Source organism: Rhipicephalus sanguineus, chromosome 1 (genome assembly GCF_013339695.2).
Source record: "Rhipicephalus sanguineus isolate Rsan-2018 chromosome 1, BIME_Rsan_1.4, whole genome shotgun sequence".
Lineage (NCBI taxonomy): Eukaryota > Metazoa > Arthropoda > Arachnida > Ixodida > Ixodidae > Rhipicephalus > Rhipicephalus sanguineus.
The window spans coordinates 287,187,719-287,208,506 of record NC_051176.1 but is presented as its reverse complement, the minus strand read 5'-3'; the positions used below and the strand labels follow the sequence as shown (position 1 = coordinate 287,208,506).

Genomic DNA, 20,788 nt, shown 5'->3' with positions numbered 1-20,788 from the left:
TGTAAGGAGGGTTGCATTGGCTGTATATATATTTTTTAGTTTCTTGATGTAGTCTGCATCTGTGTGATGTGTAAAAGAAAAGGGGGAGAGGGAGGGGAGGGAAGGGAGGTCGCAAAATATTTTTTTCTTGTGCAGCTCAATTTTTCACTGGTGCATTTGAGGTTCGTCCTACTTGCTTGCACTATGTGAAGCAATTCAGCCAGTGCTGTGCTTCCTCACTGCACATCTCATCTGTACAAGCGTACATCCATCCGTCTGTATGGTGCCATTCATAGTGCGGGCAGGTTGCAGGCCTGGAATGAGCAGTGTTATGCAAGGAGAAAGCAGTAGACTGTTTCTCAGGTGGTATTCCAACAGATGACGCTGCAGGATACATGACTATGCTGTGAAATGACATACTGAATTAATTGCATCATAACCCTTTCTGTGTCACGGTTTTACTGTACTGTGCGATAGTTATAAAAAGTGAGAAAGGACTTCGTGCTCACCCACACATTTTGTTCAAGCAACATCAGTGATTTTTCCCAAGTTGTACACCATGTAGTACTTGCACCACTCTTTTGCTGTGTAAAAGTTTGAAGCACCACAGTAATCGACTTCAGTCTAAGACAAGCTGAATGTATCCACAACATCGGTGTCTTCTTCACTCAAGATATTGTACACACTATTGCTGAAATCAGTTTTTCCTTTTTTTTGCAAAGAATCCAACTAATTGTGCACTGCTGGCAGCGTCATTTTAAAGACCTCAGTTGCAAACATGTTCCTGTTTACCTGCACAAATGAACATGCTCCTGTTTTCGTCGATACATGTTGCCATCTACCAGAAGCATGGCAAAGTGCCAAGTGAAAACCAGCTTGTTCATAGCCGTGTAAGGGAACGAAAAGTATGGTTGATGAGCGAGCTCGTCCATGGCTGTTTTGCCAGAAACACATGGATGCGTCCAGCTCGTCCATGGCATGGAAGGGTTTCTTGGGCAGCAACAGCACCCATGGCTATGAGAGAAGCCACTATTTCTACATGGCCATTGAATGTGTCCATATACAGGTGAAAAAGATGCTAATGTTGTTACTAAATTTCACTACTGCCCATTTTTTGTCAAGAAAGGTGATACATTAGTGTTTCTGTAGAAAAGGTTTATGAATGAATAATTAAAAAAAAAATCCTGTTAAATGCTCTCGCACAAAAATTATGAGCAAGCAAGCTAGAAGTGGTTAAATATTACCCTCCTTTCTAGCTTTCGCACTCCCTTTAACTTTTATTCAGCACGGCCATTACTATGTCCCGCTTCCTTGGGCACAAAGCCATGTGCTGACACAAACATCGTCTTCTACTTGGTACATGGTTTAAACTGACTGTGCTCTTGCGTCGCCTCGAAATGAAGTTTACATGTAGCAATTGCATTTTCTATAGCATGCAGTGACTGAAGTTTACTCCCTGCACTCACCTGCATTGCAAAAAGACTAGTGCAGTATAATTCTGGTACCATTCATGCTTCTGTACCAGAAGAAGACATCATTGCACCTAGTGCTCATGAGAGAATTTCTCTTGGCTTCTCACTGGTTGCAGTCACCACTGTACTACTGTTGGACTTCTTCACTTTCACATCTCTTGCCCTTCTCCATGCTAGTTTCACAAAACTTTCTCAAGATCTAGCTTTTATGAAGAAACTTTTCACGCCACTCTTTACCGTGTGTGCACATGTACAGATTGTAGCTATAGCCGACAATCCACGTATGCAGGCACATGAGCATCATTGATTTGAAGAAACCTGTACAAGCATTGCATGTCGTGTTTTTTTATACATGCACATACTGATATGTGTATACAGTAAAAGCTCATTAATTCGAATTTCATGGGACCGGAAAAAATGTTCGAATTAACTGAATGCCGAATTATCGAAAGTATCAAGAAAACAATAAACAAGTGTCTAGTACATCAATGCATTCTCATTCTCTTAGTGAATACGTGAAATCTTGTACTCCTTTTGCATAAGAGCAGTGTAAAAGCCGCAATTTTCGTAATTCGCGGCTTCATTCACAAAGCAACTGCGGTGCAAGAACTCCGTGTCTCAAGCAGAAACCTGCTTCGAACAATTCCTTATTACGTACCACCAACACCATCACGCGCATGTGACAATAATTTTTTCGCCGTAAAAAATGGCCGGCAACTGACCGTTCGTCCATCACAATGTAGCAAGCAAGTTTTCGCTTCTTTGCATGGCACATTTTCAGCGCTTCGTGCATGCCGCGGTCCGAGGATCGTCCGAATTAACCGGGTTGCGACCAAATATGACTGAATTAACGAGAGTTTGATGCCATTAAACAATACTGTACATATACACATTATTAAACATGTGCACTCAGTTTTTTCCACCTGAAACAATGATTGTATCACTCACCATATCCAACACCATATTTACAACCACTGGCATATCACTTATAAAAAGGTAACATAAAGCTCTCATCATCACCTGGTATAAATGAGGTGAAACTCTTAGACACATGAACAACACAAAACATAGCTCTGCAGCATACTTGTAATCCTATTTTACCAGTCACTTTCCACAGGTGTACGATACTGCACAAATGTAATATAAAAAAGGTTGTTCCCATCTTCAAATCGATAAGGAAATCTCACTTTGAATCACCAACCCATCTCTTTAAAGAAGTACTCTGGCGTTTTTTCAACCACATTATGATATTGCCGTTTCCAAATGGTATTGACAGTCCTGTAACATGTAGGGCGGTTTATTTGGGTTAGAAACTCATAAATAATTTTAAATAAACAAGAAACAATGTATCAAAACCGAAATGGGTGGCTGCTTCATGCAAAGTCTACCATGATGTCACAGTCTACAATGTACCTCGCCGTAATGTAAACACAGTAGTACACATGGTGCTGGCGCAAGAAAAGAGAAGCTGACGATGTCATCTGATGATGCACCAAGCTGAGCCCGCCTTTTAGAACTTGACAGCAGCGATTGTAGCAACAATTTGAGTGCTTAAGGATCACTGTTTTCTTTGACTGCCCGCTCAGAGAGGTAGCAATGTAGGATGCATCATCACAAACACAGGGTAGCCCATATTCAAAGGCAAGTTACGTTGTGTTAAAAAAAATGTGAATTTTTATTTTGACATTCTATGAATGCACAGACACTCAGAACTGTGGTGCAGAAAAACTTACGCCTCTATCTGGTTCTGTTCAAAAGTTATGGTCTTTTTTTTATCTCTATCCTCAGACCGAAAATGACAGGTTTGGAAAAAATTCTTGTTTTTCTCAAAACCTGACTTACAGTTGTTTTTTGTTGCGCACAAGTTCATAACTTCTGAAAAAAATCAATATTTTCATGTGAAACTTTCCATGTTTCTTGCTTAGACGTTAACCTGTGAAATGAACTAGGATAATTGAAAACGAATAAGTGTGAGGTTATAAAACTTCTATTAAAATGCAACCTCCTGAAATGGCATTTTTTTGTTTTTAGGCTATATTATACCTTGTATTGATAACAGCACAACGATTCTAGTTCTTTGCACAGCCTACACAGCTATAATGCTGCCAAGCCATCTTCTTTTTGTGTTGTTGGATTGGCAGTTACGACTGTTGGTGGGATGGGCATATTTTGGGTTAATTTGGGCGATTATAATATAATTGGTTTCAATATTTTTTTTTCACTCCACACACTTGAACTCAATTCTGGGTCAAAATCTAAAAAGATTTCTGAAAAAGTGGCAAAATACCTTAATGAGTGTTCCCTGCGGAATCGTGTAATACGTCGCTTACCCTTAAAGGGACCATGACACCAAAGTTTAGAGCTTCTATTTTGAATATAATATTAATACATGTGAATCCAAAAGCAAGCCAGGAAAATTTGAGAGCATTTGGTGTGGCAGAAAACTTTAATTTTGATTTTTAATTCTCACAGTAGAACTGTACTGCAGTGTGGCAACACTTAACAATGACAAAATGAAATGAAACCCCCGAGAATGACCCTATTGGGTAACAGAATCCAAGGTCGAAGGCCATTCTATTGCACAGTGCAAAGAAAATAAGTGTAAACGAACTGTAGATACCTCATGGCTGTCATGCATTCTTTTGTTTTCTCGTGTGTCTCAGAGGTTTGGTTATGCCCATATGTGTACGCCATGCATCAGAGTGAACTTTCTCCAAAATTATGGGCATCTGCAGAGTCCCGAAGCAGGTAATGCGCGTTAGTCTGGCGGTGCCCACAACTCCAGACTTTTGTGCCTGTCACACACAAAAGAAATACTTGTGCAAACTGCATGAATGTTTTCAGTGATACATGGATTTCCATTATCATATATTACTGCAGATAGAATATGCCATTTGCCGTGAGATTTGGCTACAGTTGGCAGCACCGTTGCCGCGTTAGTGTGGATAGGTGGTCAGCGGCACGCATCCAAATGTACACAGCGGCGCTTCACTGTGAGTGGTTTGAGCTGATTGTCGGTGAATAAAGCACGTTGACTGCAGCCTAATGGCGATATATATGCCCCCCATTGCCACATTAATTCACGAAGCCGGCCTAATATTCCTATTACGTATGAGAGAAGTGCAATCTGCCGATTAATGGGGTGCTGGCATTTGGTGACAGTAGTGTTTTGCACTGTGCTCGATGTTTTTTATTGCTTTATTTGTAGGTGTTGAGCTTGTGTTCTGCCTATACTACAATATAAATGGGGTTGCGTGACTGAGCCAATTAATTCTAAAAAGACAGGGCGTGCCAACACGGACACAAGAAAGAAGTCGGAACACCACAAACGCCGACTAACAACAGTTGTTAGTCGACGTTTGTGGTGTCCTGACTTCTTTCTTGTGTCCGTGTTTTCACACCCTGTCTTTTTAGAATGAATACTTACCAACTAGCTCAGCTCTCTGTTATTCTGAGCCAATTAAGTCTTTATTTCTTGCTCTAGCGGCTGCAAAAAAAACCTCACGAGGTCCCTTATGCACACACCTAAGACGACTGGAAGGGGAAACAATGGCATAGTCATGTATGGCATTAGGCAGGCAAAACCATTTATAGCATAGCCGTGTATAGCAAAGGGGTAGGAAAGGGAAGTGAGGGTAAGAAGGCTGAAAATGAGGAGGGGAGAGGGTAAAGTCATGTATGGCGTTAGGCAGGCAGAACCACGTATAGCATAGCCATGTATAGCAAGGTGACGGGAAAGGGAAGTGAAGGTGAGGAGGAAGGGAGTATGCTGTCATCTCGTGTCGTCGCCGGGCGACTTGGCGACGACACGAGATGACAGCATATGGTGACAGAATATATGACAGCAGTGATTCAAGTCAAAACGATTTCAGATGTCGCAATGTTCCTGGACACTTTTATCAGGCTATAAAAGCAATCCTCCTCCAAAGCGCTGTGCGTCGGCGGCCGGGAGACACTAGCGAGGCGAGCGAGCTGGACCATTTGTGTGGCCTGTAGAGCGCGTGGCGGCGAGAGCAAAGGAATGCTGTAGTTTTCCCGTTCTAGTTAATTTAGCTCCTATCAACTAGTTGCACCATCTAGCACATTCTGTAAGCACTAATGTTTCGTTTCCTGCGTAGTTAGTTTTTTTTCCCAAGCGACAGCGATTTTTAGTAGCGACTCGCTTGGTTTGTTCACGAAAATGGCAGACGAAACGGTAGCGAGACCCTCTTGGAAATGTTGTTTCTTGGACGATTCTGGTGCGTCCGCAAGTGATTTTTCTGCTGTTTCTAGCAGAAGTGATTCTGAGGATGATGTCAAATCATGGAAATGTAGTTCGGATGACAAAAAACTGCAGATCGATCTCGGATCATAGTCAGGTACTGATCAGTACGTTACACTTTCTGGCACATCGATTTTTTACTCAGATTGAGATGTCGTGAGATGTTGGCACTATTATTTTATTTGTAGTGTCTCAACAGTATATGGTAAAAATTTGGTGGCATAACCTTCGAACAGTGGAGAGTAATGTTCAGCCCAAGAAGGCTACCCGGCCGTGACCTGACAGTAGTATTGCGCAGTGAAGCGATACGTGTCACAAGGAAAATCGGCGTTTTGGGCATCTTTTTCATAACGGAAGTAATGAACAGGATTTGTATTAACAAAAATGAGTTTGCGTGGTTGCAAATCCTGTAGAAGCAGTCTTATGCCAAAGATCATGGTTCTTGGGAAATGGTCACGGCCGCAGAGGTGGTGAACTTCATTTGCCTGCTGATCTATTTGGGCATCGTCGAGCTTCCACGACTACACCTCCCCAAAACACGTACATTCAGAACAAGTCCTACCGATTGACGAATCGGAGAAAACACAAAAAGTGCTAAGAGGACAAGAAACTTGACCGAAATATGCCACTTATTGTAACGGCTGTTTTAAGGGTTGCCAATGGTGGCTACTTTTCACCAAATTGGCGAATTTGAGGGGGCCGTGGCGACCTAAAATTGCGAATGGCGACATGGCGAATTTTTGGCGATTTTCGGCTTAGGTCTCCACTGAGTAAGGCATCCTAAGCTCAGTGTCTTCCCAACGAATGAGCGGTAGCATTCTCTTGTATTTTTTCTTGGTTTTAGACCCACGAGTAGAATGTGCACATTACGCGTCATTCGGTACAGTTCGATCCTGTAACTCGTGTGTATCTCCTCAATTCGGCTAGATGCAGGAGGTACTGGAACGTCCCCCAGCGACATTCTAGCGAGGGGGCAGTGTTTAACTATAGCTTTATGGCTTTAGGTGCTTCAAGCTTCTCTAAAGTTTCGCTTCTGAAGGAACTAGACGAGAGGATGGCCGTGTGTTCTGACCATTTGTTCCGCCAAAGCTCCAACTGTTCTGAATAGCTTGGCGACTTATTCACTGTTGCAGTACCCCCAATTCAGCTCGTAAAGACTGTTTTGGAATAGCGAAGAGAGGCGGATACGCGGCTATTTGTGCAATAAAAGAATATTTATTAAAGCATTTTCCACTGTTCTCGGTGAGCGTGTGCAATGAAAACAATTGCTATATAACATTTACATTGTTTACCTGTTCATTAATAACGCATCGGATTGACGCGTGTAGATATAAGTGACCATAAGAAAGGGTCGTTGGCGTCCGGTATCATATTAGTTCACACTAAACCTCACAATAAACCTTTTAATCATTAAAAAAAAAACTCTACAAACAACGCTTTCACGGTTTTCGCCCGAAGTTTACCGCACTTTTACCATTGAAACGAGCGGACAGGGATGGAAGGATGTCATGAGCGTTTTATTCACTCAACCTTGCGCCACCACGCACATCTTGCGTCTAGTTGGAAAAGCAGCACCATGCACTCTAATGGTGAACCGGGCGGTACGACTGGCATTGAGAAACGTCAATATAATTTAAGGGTCTTGGATGGTACTGTATTCTACGAGGTTACACGTGAGTGGAAAGTTTTATTATTAGGTATGCCGCACATATCTAGAATGACGACTTTTTTGGCGGAATTTGTAAAAAAAATGGCGACTTTTAGCGACTTTTTGCTCGTCGTTTGGCGACATTTACTCGAAAGTCAGTAGCAACCCTGAGCCTGTTTTCCCCAGTGGTACACCAACCTTAGAAAAAGATTTCTTTTTTACATCTTCGAGCTTTCAGACATGGTTCCACCTATTTTGATAATGTCAGACATTGAAATATGAAGACTTCTTTTGTAGCTTACAAGCTTAAAATATTTTTATTGTGTGTGGTAAAGCCATGCTTTAGGATGTTTTGGTGCCATGTTCAGTGCTACCTTTTGGTATCCGATTTTTTTTTTCCGTGCTGCTACTTAGCGTAATTTGCTGAAATAGCTATGGCTCAATAGCAAATTTATTCTTCATCTCAATTATGTTTATTGTATTGCTGTGTTTGAAAATTTGTAGAGGAAAAAATATAATCATGTAACCTAATGGAATAATGCAGTTTTCACTGGGCAGGCAAAAAAAAAATAACTCGTACGCTTTTTGAGCCAGATCATTCAAACTTTCCTCTAAGATAGAAAACTGTTGAGCGAACAATTTGTATGTCTTTTTTTTTTCAAGTTTCAAGTTTATTTCAGATATTAATACAGAAACAGAACACCGTACAGGATAAATATACAGAAGGAGGTCCGAAAGCACTAGGCTGCAAGGGGACCTCCTGTCCAAGATTGAAAAATAAAAACTACCTAATTTGCAGAAACAGCAATATAACAAGGAAAATGTGTGGTTTGATACAAGAATAAATCAGTTATACATAAATAAAAACGGTACGAGAACCATTATTATTGAAGGAAAAATATACATCTAGTAGTGAAGCAAATAAGAATACAATTGTTTTTTAAATAAGCCGATCGTAGAACGTTGTTTAATGTGGGATGGTAAGGAATTCCATATGGGTAAAGCAAGAAAATAAGCAGTGTGACGACCATAATTAGTAGGGATAGATGGTAGTAAAAAATTTCCATTTGAAGAAAATCTAGTTGGGTTACAGTTACTAAGAGCATCAGGACAAAAAACACATGATGGTACAAGATGGATGAATGACTTGTATAGGGTAATGGTGAGATGGTATTTAAATAACCTGGCAATAGGAAGTATGTCAAAGTTGTGTAGTAATGATGATGCACTACTGCGATATGAGCTGTAAGTTATTATTCTAATGGCTTGGTTCTGAATGTGTAGAATGGGAGATAAATGGGTTAAATATGTGTTGCCCCATGTAGTGATACAATATTTAATATGACTGTGAATGAAAGCGTAATACAATTTTATTAAAGTCAAAGTGTTAAAAAAGTCACGTGCTTTAAAACTAATACAGAATGCAAGTTTTTTTTTAAGTGGGTGACATGGTTAGAATATTTTAGGTTATTGTCAAGAATTACTCCCAAGAAAGAGCATTCATTGCCAGGAGCAATAAGCATGTCATTTAGTTTGATGGTGACTTGGGATGGAAGAACTTTGTTATTTGAGTGGAATATCATGAACTTAGTTTTTGTAGGATTAATACTGAGGGAGTTACAATGGCACCAGGTTAAAATGCTATTTACGTCTTCCTGTAATTTTAGCGTCAAAGAGTGAATGGATTTGTCAGAGGCTAGTATGGTATGGTAGTATCAGCGTAAAGAAAAGGTTCAGAGTTAGTAACTGTTTGAGGAAGGTCATTCATGTAAATTAAAAATAAAAGAGGGCCAAGAATGGATCCCCGAGGGACACCTTGATTGGTAGTCAAAAAGTTTGATAATGTAGAGAGAACATGAACAGCGTGTTGTCGATCACATAGGTAGCTTTTAATTAGTGTTAATGCAGGTCCAACAATACCGATAGACTCAAGTTTGGTTTCCAGGATGCTGTGATTAAGGGAGTCAAAAGCTTTGGTTAAGTCAATGAACAATGCTCCAGCAAATTCACCAGAATCAATGGCTCTTTTAATCTTATCAGTAAAAGTTAGCAAAGCAAGGTTGGTAGAAAAAGCTGGTCGGAAGCCGAACTTTTAGATAAGTAATTTAGATAAGTGACTACATAAGTAATTCAGATAAAGAAAATTTAGATAAGTAATTAGTGATGCGTTTCTCAATACACTTATCTATTATTTTACTCTCACATGGTTTCTCCTTTTTTCTTCTTTAATGTTGGGAGCATAACATTAAAAATGTTTTATGCAATGTTCAATAAATTTTGCTGTTCATTAATATTCTTGCATATTATAGCTTAGTATGAATTTTTCAAAGTAATAACATTCAAAAGTACAATCACTTAGCTTTATATATTGATATATAATATTACAGTGTATCTATCATATTATTCATACCAAAAAATGATTACTGCAACATACAATATGTGGCCAGATTTCCCACGGTCACAAAAGAGTTAACCCGCCTTTGTTGGTGAGTGCAGTTTGGCTAGTTTGGCCGGGGTTCAATTCTGAACACTGTAAATTCCGCCATTTTGTAATACCTCTTAAGGTGGCGGTCGCACTCCGGCGAACCCCCCTCGGCATTTTACGCATTGTTTGCGGACGCACTGTGCTCGCTGCGCTTGAAAAATAAATATTAATTGTAATAATTCAGAAAGCTTATGATCTCCGCTTTCTAATGACACCTGGTGTTAATGCCTGTTCGGAAGCGTTACCTAATAGCAATGAAAATAGTGTGAGCAACAAAAGGCATTTTCGTTGTACAAGCCTCCGTTGTACTGCCATGCCAGTACGGTGAAACTGTTCAACATAACAAGACCAAATTTACCGTGCCTTTAGAAGAAGTGCTATTTAAGGTTTCTATGAAGAGATATTAGCCATAAAATAATTAGTAATTTATTTACGCTCCAATGAAAATGGGCAAAATATTAAAAGTTTTTGTGAGAATATCTTTTTTACTTTTCAAAGCAGAACAATAATATTTTGTGGCTACGTAGACTACATTACACTTATTTTCCATGCGAAGTTGCTTTGTGTTCTGACGAAAACTTGATGAATTATTATTGTGTCAATGCGGCAGTTTATGGCTGTACTTGGTCACGCATTACTGATGAAGCGACAAAACTATACAAGCTGATACTGTGAGCTTCTACATAATGAAGAAGCAAGGCCCTTTCTATGATTCTATGAAGAGAAAATTCCTTTATCTTTATTAGGGAACCTGCAAGACAGCAGTGAATTTACGTAATTTTCCTGCTGACCAGTCCCGTAGAAACTCGCTTTTTTTTTTCTTTTAGACGCTAATTGCCAACGAGTATTGCACATTAGTAGATGCATATTGTGTCTTTTATCTACTTGTGCTCACTAACTTGACCACTCAGTGCTTCAAACAAAATATTTTCAATGAATCATAAGCCTCACAGGCGTTTTTTGGTGGTAGCTCCATCTATGAAATGAAACATCAAGTTGCTTTATGCGAGTTCAAGCGTTCGCCAAAAGTGGCGCAATTAAACATAATAAAACGGGTAGAACAGGCATGAATTATATCTCCAGGCCTCATAGTTTGCTTCACTAGCTAAGTCTAGTCGCCGCGCGTAACAAACACCAACCGCAAAAGGAGGAGGGCTTAGTGATAAACCCTTTCCACTCGCCCCACGTCAGCAGGTGGGGCGGTCTCATCAAGCGGCAAATGGTTTCGGTATGCAGGAAGATTGCGCGTTCGTCACGCGTTCTTCGAACCAGTGTTCCCCGGCACTTCTTTAGTAATGTGCATCTCTTTGTGGTTCAGCTGCTCGTGTTTTGCGCGTTCCTTTGAGTGTTTTCGTGCATGTGAGGTTCGAAATTGTGAAAGGAAGGATGCTGACATGCCGTGTGAATGATACGTATGTAGCGCCGCTTCAAAGGGGACACGATGGTGAACGTATGAAAGCTTGTCATTGCCGGAATTTTCAAAGTATGCCTGTCGAGCACTGTGCCGACAACTTCCACTGACCAGTAGTGGTAAGTTGTACCCAATCAGGTAATTACGTCCTAGTTGCAACGATGCGACAGAAGCGAGACTTTGTTGAAGATGCAGAACGTTCTAGTCAACGTGGCAGAATATTCAATGTACGGGACCCTGGAAAAGTTATATTGTGCTTTGTGAAAAGACGCACTCACTTCGGATAAGACGATCACTGTCTTTGCCACTAATGAGCGCTACGGTGTCAGGATACAGTTCGACTGAGGAGGACTACTCTACCTAGTGATAACGCTGTTGCGCACTGCTACTTTGTCGTAAAGCGGCTTGCTGCGTAGCCAGAACTACTACTAATGATCGGATAACAACTAGTTCGTAGCAAAGTACAAGGCGGACAGTGCAATGTCTGGTCAACGAAGAATAACCTGACTTAGACGCACGTGAGAGTGGCCATATGAACAAAATAGTGCCGATACATATGCTACTGACGAACATTTTGTTGAAAAACTTTTGCGGCAACCTAAATGGAAAACTTGTTGATGGTGCCTGTAAGTCAAAAATAAAGGAAAACCACAGCTTTCCACAACAAATAAGTGTATTCATGCTTTTATAGAACAAGCATAAATAAAAACTGGATTCTGTAAAAGCCTACATGACCGGTCATGTGAGCCCCCAAGGCGACCCTGTCCAGCTCTGACCCAGTGCAGCAACAAGCCCTGGTCGACCGTTGTGCCCGGGCGGTGGCAAGAGCCAATGGTCTTCCGGACTAGGAGGCCCACCCCCAATAGCGACTTATTTCTACCAATAAATGTTGTATTCTCTCCCTCCCAAGGGGGGGGGGGCGCCCAGCCCCTTCGTGTGCACGCCTACGCTGGCCGATGTACCAAGACCGAGGCCCTGCCACCAAGACCGAGGCCCTGCTGATCCACCCGCTGGCGGCGGCACGGGCGTACGTGAAACCGCTGAGGGTTGGCAACCGCAGCCTGCCATGGAAGCCGACGGTGAAGTACCTGGGGCTCACCATCGACCACCGGCTCACCTGGATACCAGCTGCCAAGGCCGCCGCCGCCCAGGTCACACGTGTCCAGGGAGCCATCAGCAAGCTGCAGCAACGTGGCCGAGGCTGTTCCACCAAGTGGGCACTACGGCTCAACCAGGCCTCGGCGTCCTCGGTCCTGCTGTACGCCTTCCCACTGGTGTCCCTGACCCCGGCCAGGAGACTCCACCTGGAGGGACTTCACAGGAAAGCACTGAGGGCCATCCTGGGGCTCCCCAAGTGCTCCCCCATGGCAGCGACTCTCGCCGAGGCAGGAGAGTGGCCCCTGTCCCTACGCATGCTCCAGCGTGCATTGGGGCACATCGACCGCCTTCACCGTGCAGCCGACGGCAGGACCCTCCTGGAGCGCCTTCGCAGCCAGCCAAGGTCACGGATGGGCGGACTCTGTCAACTCTACCACCAGATGGTCCCGGATCCGCCAGTCCCGGTTGCCCGTCCGCCTCTCCATCACCGGCCACCCGAGGTCCACCTGTCCTTGGACGGGGCCACCAAGCGCCGCACACCTGCGGCAGCACTGCAGCAGGCTGCCACTTCCAAGCTCCAAGAGCAACTGGAAGGGCGACTACAGGTCTTCACCGACGGATCCGTCATGCCAGACGGGACTGCAGCGGCGGCGTGCGTCATCCCGTCCAAGGCCATCAGCAGGCAGTGCCGGCTGCCCTTCCCGGCGAGCTCCACGGCTGCGGAGTTGGCTGGACTTCACCTGGCGGCGGACCTGCTGGCCGAGGACATCCCAGCCGTGCCGATTGCGGTCCTCTGCGACAGCAAGGCGGCACTGCAGACACTGGCCAACCATCGCCGCGCCGGGCTCACTGGAAACCTCCTGGCAACCAAGTTTCGGGCCCTCGCGGCATCCGGGGCCTCCGTCTCCTTCCACTGGCTGCCCTCTCACGTCGGCATAGCTGGCAACGAGGAGGCGGACAGACTGGCCAAGGCAGCACACCAGCCAGGCATCCCCATCACCCAGGCCGTAGCGGCCAGGGACTACTCGCAGGCCCGCCTCAAGAAGCTCCTCGTCACAGTCCACCCAGACCGGAGGGTGGCCAACGGGCAGGGACCAAAGCTTCTCCCAGAGACGGGCCTCACCAGGAGGGAACGAGCCTCCCTGCTGCGACTGCGGACCGGCCGCGTGTGGACCGCGGCCCGCCGCTACCTGAAGGGTCGCTGCGCCTCCCCGGCCTGCAGCCGCTGCGGCGACCCCGAGACCCTCGAGCACCTCCTTTGTACCTGCCCCGGTTTGGCAAAGGAACGCTCGACAGTCACCACAGCCTACCGGAGGCAGGGCCTTCCTGCCACTACCCTGGAGCACCTCCTCTTCCCTTCCCGTCCCCATCTAACAGCGCTCCGGAGCCTGGCGGATTTCATTGAGGAGACGGGAATCGCGGCCTACCACTGAGACTGGGGTCCTTGCCGCCCTTATCCTTGCTGCCGGCCTGCTGCTCTTCGTACTGATGACCTCTGTGCCTCTACACCTCTAACCTTCTCCCTCCTAACCACTGTCATCCCATCTCCCTTTCCCGCAGGCGCTGCGCCGTGCTCCCGACCGGGCTGCAGAAATTAGGCGCCTTTTCTTCTACAAACCACACCTACCTACCTACCTATACTCAGTTTCATACAATATATGCAACGCTGTGGAAGCTATACAAGAAGTTCAGTCAGCAGTATGTGTGACTACGCGCGTCTTGCGCCTGGCTTTCATCGTTGTAAACGCTCGTGCGAGACGACCACGAACGCGCCTGCACAGCGTCGCGAAAGGTTACAAATGAGAACAAAGAGACGAAAATAACGGGGTGTCTTGCCCTCCAACGCACAAACCATCTTGGTTTATTACTGTTCCCAAGAGAAAAAAATCATGCCTCACATGAAAAAATCATTGTCTTCTTCCTCACGCAAACGCATTCATTGTCAGACGTCTCGCTGGCAGAAGCATGTGTTCTAGGAGGTTCTAACTCCGGTAATTAGTGGTAGTCATGTGTTCAACTGATCATCAAGATGTACTTTATTTTGGTAACCGTTTATTGCAGTTTGAGAGGATGAAATTTCGCAGATAACTCTCGAGTTATAATTTGCTGAAATCTGTCTGTCCATTTTTTCCTCCTCCAATTGTAATAAGCAAAAGCACGCCCCCCCCCCCCCCCCCCCCCCCACACACACACACACAAAAGACATGCGCTCGCGCGATGCTATAAAAGTCACTGGCACGGTCGCTAAAATGAACTAAAATGATTGTTTTAGTAGCGGCCGTGCAATTCCACTGAAACGCTGCGAAGCGTTTGATTGATGTTTTGTTCAATACTATTTCACTGAGGCACATTATATTATGTGAGTGAGTGCGTTAGTGAGAGCGTAGCGCGTGCGTGTGGGTGAGAGCGTGTGTGAGTGCACGCTGTTGTACGCACCAGTGTGCGTGTGTGTGCGTGTTTTTTTTTTCTTTTGTTCTCAAGCGATTGTATTTAGACGCTGCGCTGTCCTTTCTCAAGGGCTGCAATAGGAAGCGAGCGTTTGTCCTTACAAACTGGGGCACTTATCGTCATGTCGTTGAAACGACGCCAACAGTTGGCCCCGATTGTAGGTGAAAGACGCCGTCCGCGTTTGTGCTCCTTGCTTTTTGTCGGCCGATTTCCGTCACCTAGCGCGACATATAACATATAAAACACGCGCGAGGCGACGCTGACCATACTTGCGCGCGCAATTTTCTCGCTTTCTGCAAACGTGGATGAGTGGCGTCGTCTGTTGTCGTTTTTCGAACTATTGGCAAGATGTTGGTAGTGGAACCGCCACCTTAATTGCGGCATTTTAAGCCAATCAGAGGTCGTAAAAGCCCTCTGGGCCAGTCATAGTTGGCCCGTGGTTGACCAGTGGCGAAATTTGACAATGTCTAGAATAGCTAGCACCCCGCTTTGACGCGTTTAGGCAGGCAATCTGCTTTATTTGCGACTGTTGTTGACATTGTTGGTGATTCCAGAAGTAATGCGAAATTTGGGCACCTAGATGATTGAAGCTCGCAGTTTTCTAACGAAATGTTCGCCGTCATTTTAAACTAGCCTTTAAAGCTGTAAAAGCTTCGTTTTCGGAACAGGAGTTGGCGATGCGTTGCGTTTAAAACGACGCGTGAAATTCGAGCTTCTTTTCATCGAAGTGTTCCGGCCTGATTTAAGAGCTAGGAAATCAACGTTTCTTTTTTACAATACTCCCCACACATGGTTCAATCAAGAGAGGATAATCATGTATTGCAGAAGAAAAATAATGAAAGACAGATATAGGAAGAAATGAAGAAAAAAAGGAAAGAATGAATGAAAGAGCAAATAAATGAAACATTACAATAGTACCAGGATTTTTTATTTTTTGACAAGACAGTATTAAACAAATAGCCTTGAGCAGATGGGATGACTCTAGCTGATGAGCTAGATTTCTCGAGGATATGGACATTACTTGCACAAAAAAATCAATATGCGCAATTGAATGATTAGCAAAAGTTCACTAATTAACTATTGACTTATTTTTTGCGTCGCACTGTCGTTCACTAATTGCAACCGGCACGCTTGACAGGCATATATTCTTGAAACAAGTTCGAAACATGTTACCGATATCGAGGTATGCTTCTTTGGTTGTACGACGACAGGATCGACACGTCCGCTCGATTTCAACGCATCACCAAGACTGCCTTCTCTGTTTACAGTGCACTCTCGTAGAGAGGGAAATGTGAAGGAAGACAGAGTTTTCTCTGCACCCCGCACGTGCTACGGACTTGACGAACAGAGGGAGAAAACGCTTTCGCTGTGTTGGGTGACGGTCCCTGTGGCCTTCAGTTTTCTTTCACGGGGTGGGCATGTAGGTCGTAAAAACGACGATATCAAGGATGGACCTCTCGTCGTCGCCTCCGAATTGCGGGTCGCTGCGTTCACAACCCCGAGAGCGCGTACTCCTGGGTTGCCCCTCTTCCCTCTTTTCGCCGCGGGGACTTGCAATTAACGCTTCTCAGAAACGGGGGCTGCTTCCCAGTATGCGACTAATACAACACCGTCCAAACTTGCTGTAGAAATAAGCAGTTGTTCCGCTTAACGTTTTATCAAAGCGCCGTTTTACGCATTGAAGCACAGATATAAACGAAACGCCAATGTATTTCGCCATTCAGTGTTTCAGTCCCACGCTTTGGGAACGAATATCTCGAAGGCAAAAGGCACGGACTACGGTCTACGGTGACGGCAGTGACGGGGTAGTGTAAATTGTAATAGTGACGGGGCCCGTCATAATAGCGACGTACTTATAGTGACGGGCCCCGTCATCGTAAAGCAGTGACTACGGTGACGGAGCCCGTCAGCGCAGTACCATCGTAAAAGTGACGGGGCCCCTTTACGGTAGATTTTTGGTAGTTTTAGACGCCCTCGTCGTGTGGCATTCGTGGCGTAGTGGTTACTTGTGTGAGGCATTAAAGAAAAAAAAAAGCGTTCATGGCATAGTTGGTTGGCGCGCTCTCCATGGAGTGTTAGGGCTGCAGGTCGTCAGTTCGATTCTTCCCGTTTTAGGGGCGAAGCTCCTTAAGGCGGCACCCCCCACGAAACACAAGAAAAGCTAGAAAACTTCTACTAAACATCTAGAAAGGAAACTCCAAAAGTATATTAGAAGTTTAGTTGAGATGTTATTTAGACGTAAGCAGCTTGAAAACTTCCTGTAGCTGTGCTAACGCCACGTTATTAGAAGTCTAGAAAACTGCTTGCAAGAATTCTAAAAAACTTCTTGCTAGATCTTTTTAAGAGCTTTTTTAGACATTTATTTTTCATGCAAACCAGCTTGTTGAGGAGCTTGCCCTAGTCAATTCGTTGCATCATGCAGCCTTTTGCAATCACGTTTTAGCTGTTCACTGTCAAGCGTAATAGGTAAAGGGATGCCTGCGTAATATGGCGTCACATTAATTTCTGGAACTACTCTAGCGAGCAGGATTGATAATTAAAAAAAAGCAGATGTTCAGGGGAAGATGGAAGCTTGACGAGATGACAAATTCTTCGACACGGGGTGTCGCTAGAGCCATTTCGACAAGCGGACTTGTCAATTCACAGCTTTGAAGAAGACAAGTTTGCTTGTCGAAGCGCTGACTCCAGCGACACCCCGTGTCCAAGAATTTCTCATCTCTTCAAGCTTCCATCTTCCCCTGAACTTCTGCCTCTTTTGACTTATCAATTTTGCTCGCTAGAGTAGCTCGAGAAATTAATGTGACGCCATATTACGCAGGCATCCCTTTACCTGTTACGCTTGACAGTGAACAGCTAAAACGTGATAGCAAAACACTGGCATGATACAACGAATTGACTAGCGTGTTGCTGGAGCCAACATTTTGACAAACTAACTTGTCTTCAAGTTCCAGCCTTGAAGAAAAGTCCGCTTGTCGAAGCGGCTCCGGCGACACCCTGTGTTCAAGAATTTTTTATCTCAGCAAAATTGGTGTACTTCTGGCCAAAGAATTAGTTAGCCCTATTTATTCAGACATGACATTGCCTTAATTCATTGTTCTCAACACATCTAAGCATTTTGATGTCGGGCCATTTTCATTACTTGTGTTTTATGGAATGCGTTATACCACGCTTCCAAAAGTAAATGCGAAATTCCAACAAATGTTGTTATCATGCATAACCTTTATTGTAGCAATTCCAAACAATATGTTGGCCACTTGACATAGGCTGGAGCAATGTAATTGATGACTTTGTTCAAGAACCTGCACGCAAAAGGCACAGTAAAGTACGTGTCTCAATCAATCAGACATGTATCAGCACAACAAAAATCGGAAGGCTGTCTTGGCAAACACACGAGCACAGCAGCAATACTTTGCTAAATCATCGAACATTTGTAAACGTCAATAGGAGCAGTTCAATGGCTTATTTTGTCTCAATGAAGTAAATTTAGATATGTTAAAGAATCTTAAGTAGGCAAAATTTAGAGTTCCTCTACAATGGTGTGTGTCAATAATATCGTGGTTTTGGGAATACCTGGAATTCTAATTTCCGCCTGCACACAAAAGGCACGATGAACCAAGAAAATGTTTCAGTCAAGCATGCACCTACACCAGCATAGCAAAGAAACAAATAAAACGAAACAAGAGGCTAGTTTGGTTAAACGACAACAAACACCGTAGCACAGGGCGACACTAGTTTAGGGAAAAATTCGCCCTAGTTGGTAGCACATGCAAAGAATTTTTTCGCATAACCAACACAAGAACAAAAATGGAGACGCAACATGTGCACTAACTTTCAGTAGAATGGTTTATTGCACATGAGGCAAACGGTTGCACAATGCCGGTGCACTCACACTGCACCAAGAAGCAATGCACCGAGATTTGTCTTTTTCCATTTCATTTTTAGATATACATAACACTCATAAACTCACAGACTACTGCACATTCCAGAAAGTCTATTCTTTACCTGACAAGGACAGGGACAGAGTACTAACACAAGTGGTACGGATATTTGCGATTTTGGCAGCTCATAGTATTATCAATCTCGTTAGTTAAGCTCTATTGGTTGATAAAACCTTTGAGTTCTGCTAGAAAGGTTCACACCCACACGCTCTACAGGACAATGCAAGCCACCCATCATTGACTTTATTTACAAGATTACAATGCTCTATTAACCTATCATTCATGCAGCTGCTTGTTTACACGACATACTGCTTACTGCAGGAAAGAGGTATCTGATATGCGACAGTTTCTCCACATTCCACAAACCGCATTCTATGTTGTTTCTGGCAAGCAGTTGTCTTCTTCGATGCTTGGCTGCTAATTCTGCAAATCGATTTCAGCTTTCACGGAGCGGAAAAACTATTTGTACATTAGCAAGTGACATCAACCTTATTATATAGTGCAAAATTTCGTGCAAGTGTGGCACAACAGCTATTCCTTTTTCAGCAACATCACTGTTGGAATGGCAGACTAGAGCAATGGAGCGGTACTTCCTAATCGGGACCTCTGCGACTAACACCTTTGTTTGAGTGACGTGTTGTGTGTGAATCTTTCCAATATGCTATGTGTTCCGTTGAGTTGTTGCGCTATTCAAGTACAGAATAAAAAGGTTGGCATCACGTGCTAATGTGCAAGTAGTTTTTCAGCTCGATGCAAGCTGAAATCGATTAGCAGAATCAGCACTCAAGCACCAAAGACGACGACTGCCTGCAAGAAACAACATAGGACACAGTTTCTGGAATGCAGAGAAGCTGTCATTTATCAGATACCTCTTTCATGCGGTAAGCAGTATGCCGGGAAATGGGCCACTGCAGGAATGATAGGTTAAGAGAGCATTTTTAAAAGAGGCGAGCGAATGTTGGGTGAGTTAGTGTCTCGACATAGTAAATACCATCGTAAGTAGCGCAACTAGACAGGACAACAGCGTTCGTCTGTTCCTTTCTGTTGTCCTGCCTAGTTGCGGTACATACAATGGCATTCATAAGACAGCATTGTAATCTTGTAAACACCATGGATGTCTGGCGTTACAGTGTAGAGCATGTGAGTGGGAACCTTTCTTTCAGAACACAAATGTTTTATCAGCTAATAGAGTTGAACTAACGAAGTTGATAATAGAAGCTGCAAAAATTGCAATAGGGTGTATCAATTTTGTTAGCACTCCTCGACTGTCCTTCTCGAATGAAGCACTGACTTTCTTGAACATGGAGTAGTTCGCGAAGTGATCAGTATGCTGTATATTTTGCTAAAATAAAGCGGAAGAAGACATCTCTCTGCATGGCACCTTGGTTAAGCTTGAGGGCACCACCCCATTGTCTACAAGTGCCTCGTGTGCAATAAACCATTTTTTTTTAAGTTAGTGCACAGATTGTCCCTTTTCGGCTTTCTGTTGCTTATGTGCTAAAAATTTTTACCAAGTGTGTTGAGGTCACTTATGAGTACAGAAAACAAGATACTTTAGAAATTTCAACCACAGATACACAGAAGCACAACAGCAAAACCTAGTTAACAGTAGAAAACTTGTAACAGCCAAAGGAAAGTGCAGCTGAACAGTTAATATTAGGCCGTTTTAGAATAGCGTACGCTAAGTTAGCGTTAGCGGCCCGCTATTTTCGTCACTTAACGGGAGCCCGCAAGCGGTTAGCGTACGACGCATGCGCAGCTGCGCGAAAAGCCAACGCAAAGCTTTGCGTACGCTATTCTAAAACTGCCTATTGCCCACACAATGCGCTTAAATTTAAGTATGTTTCAGAATCCCGGGTAAGCAAAATCAACGAGTTCCTCCACAACGGTGGCCTTCACAATCGTGTCGTGGTTTCGGCAATACTCAGAACTTTATTTTCATCCTGCACGCAAATGGCACAATGAAGTCAGCCAAGCATATGCGTGCAACAGCTTACCCCATGTCTTTCAAAAATTATGACAAATCGGAACATTTTCGAAGCATATGT

General features: G+C 43.9%; 1 protein-coding gene across 1 annotated transcript; it reads left to right on the top strand.

Moving 5' to 3' along the window:
- Window positions 1-12,212: 12,212 nt before the first annotated feature.
- On the top strand, window positions 12,213-13,787 carry LOC119383121 (uncharacterized). Its single transcript, XM_037651129.1, has one exon. It carries the CDS (start codon window positions 12,213-12,215, stop codon window positions 13,785-13,787), a length of 1,575 nt encoding a protein of 524 aa, XP_037507057.1.
- Window positions 13,788-20,788: the final 7,001 nt, after the last annotated feature.

What these genes read in the sequence shown, in the direction of transcription:
- LOC119383121 (XM_037651129.1), top strand. Translation starts at nt 12,213, where the DNA reads ATGTACCAAGACCGAGGCCCTGCCACCAAGACCGAGGCCCTGCTGATC.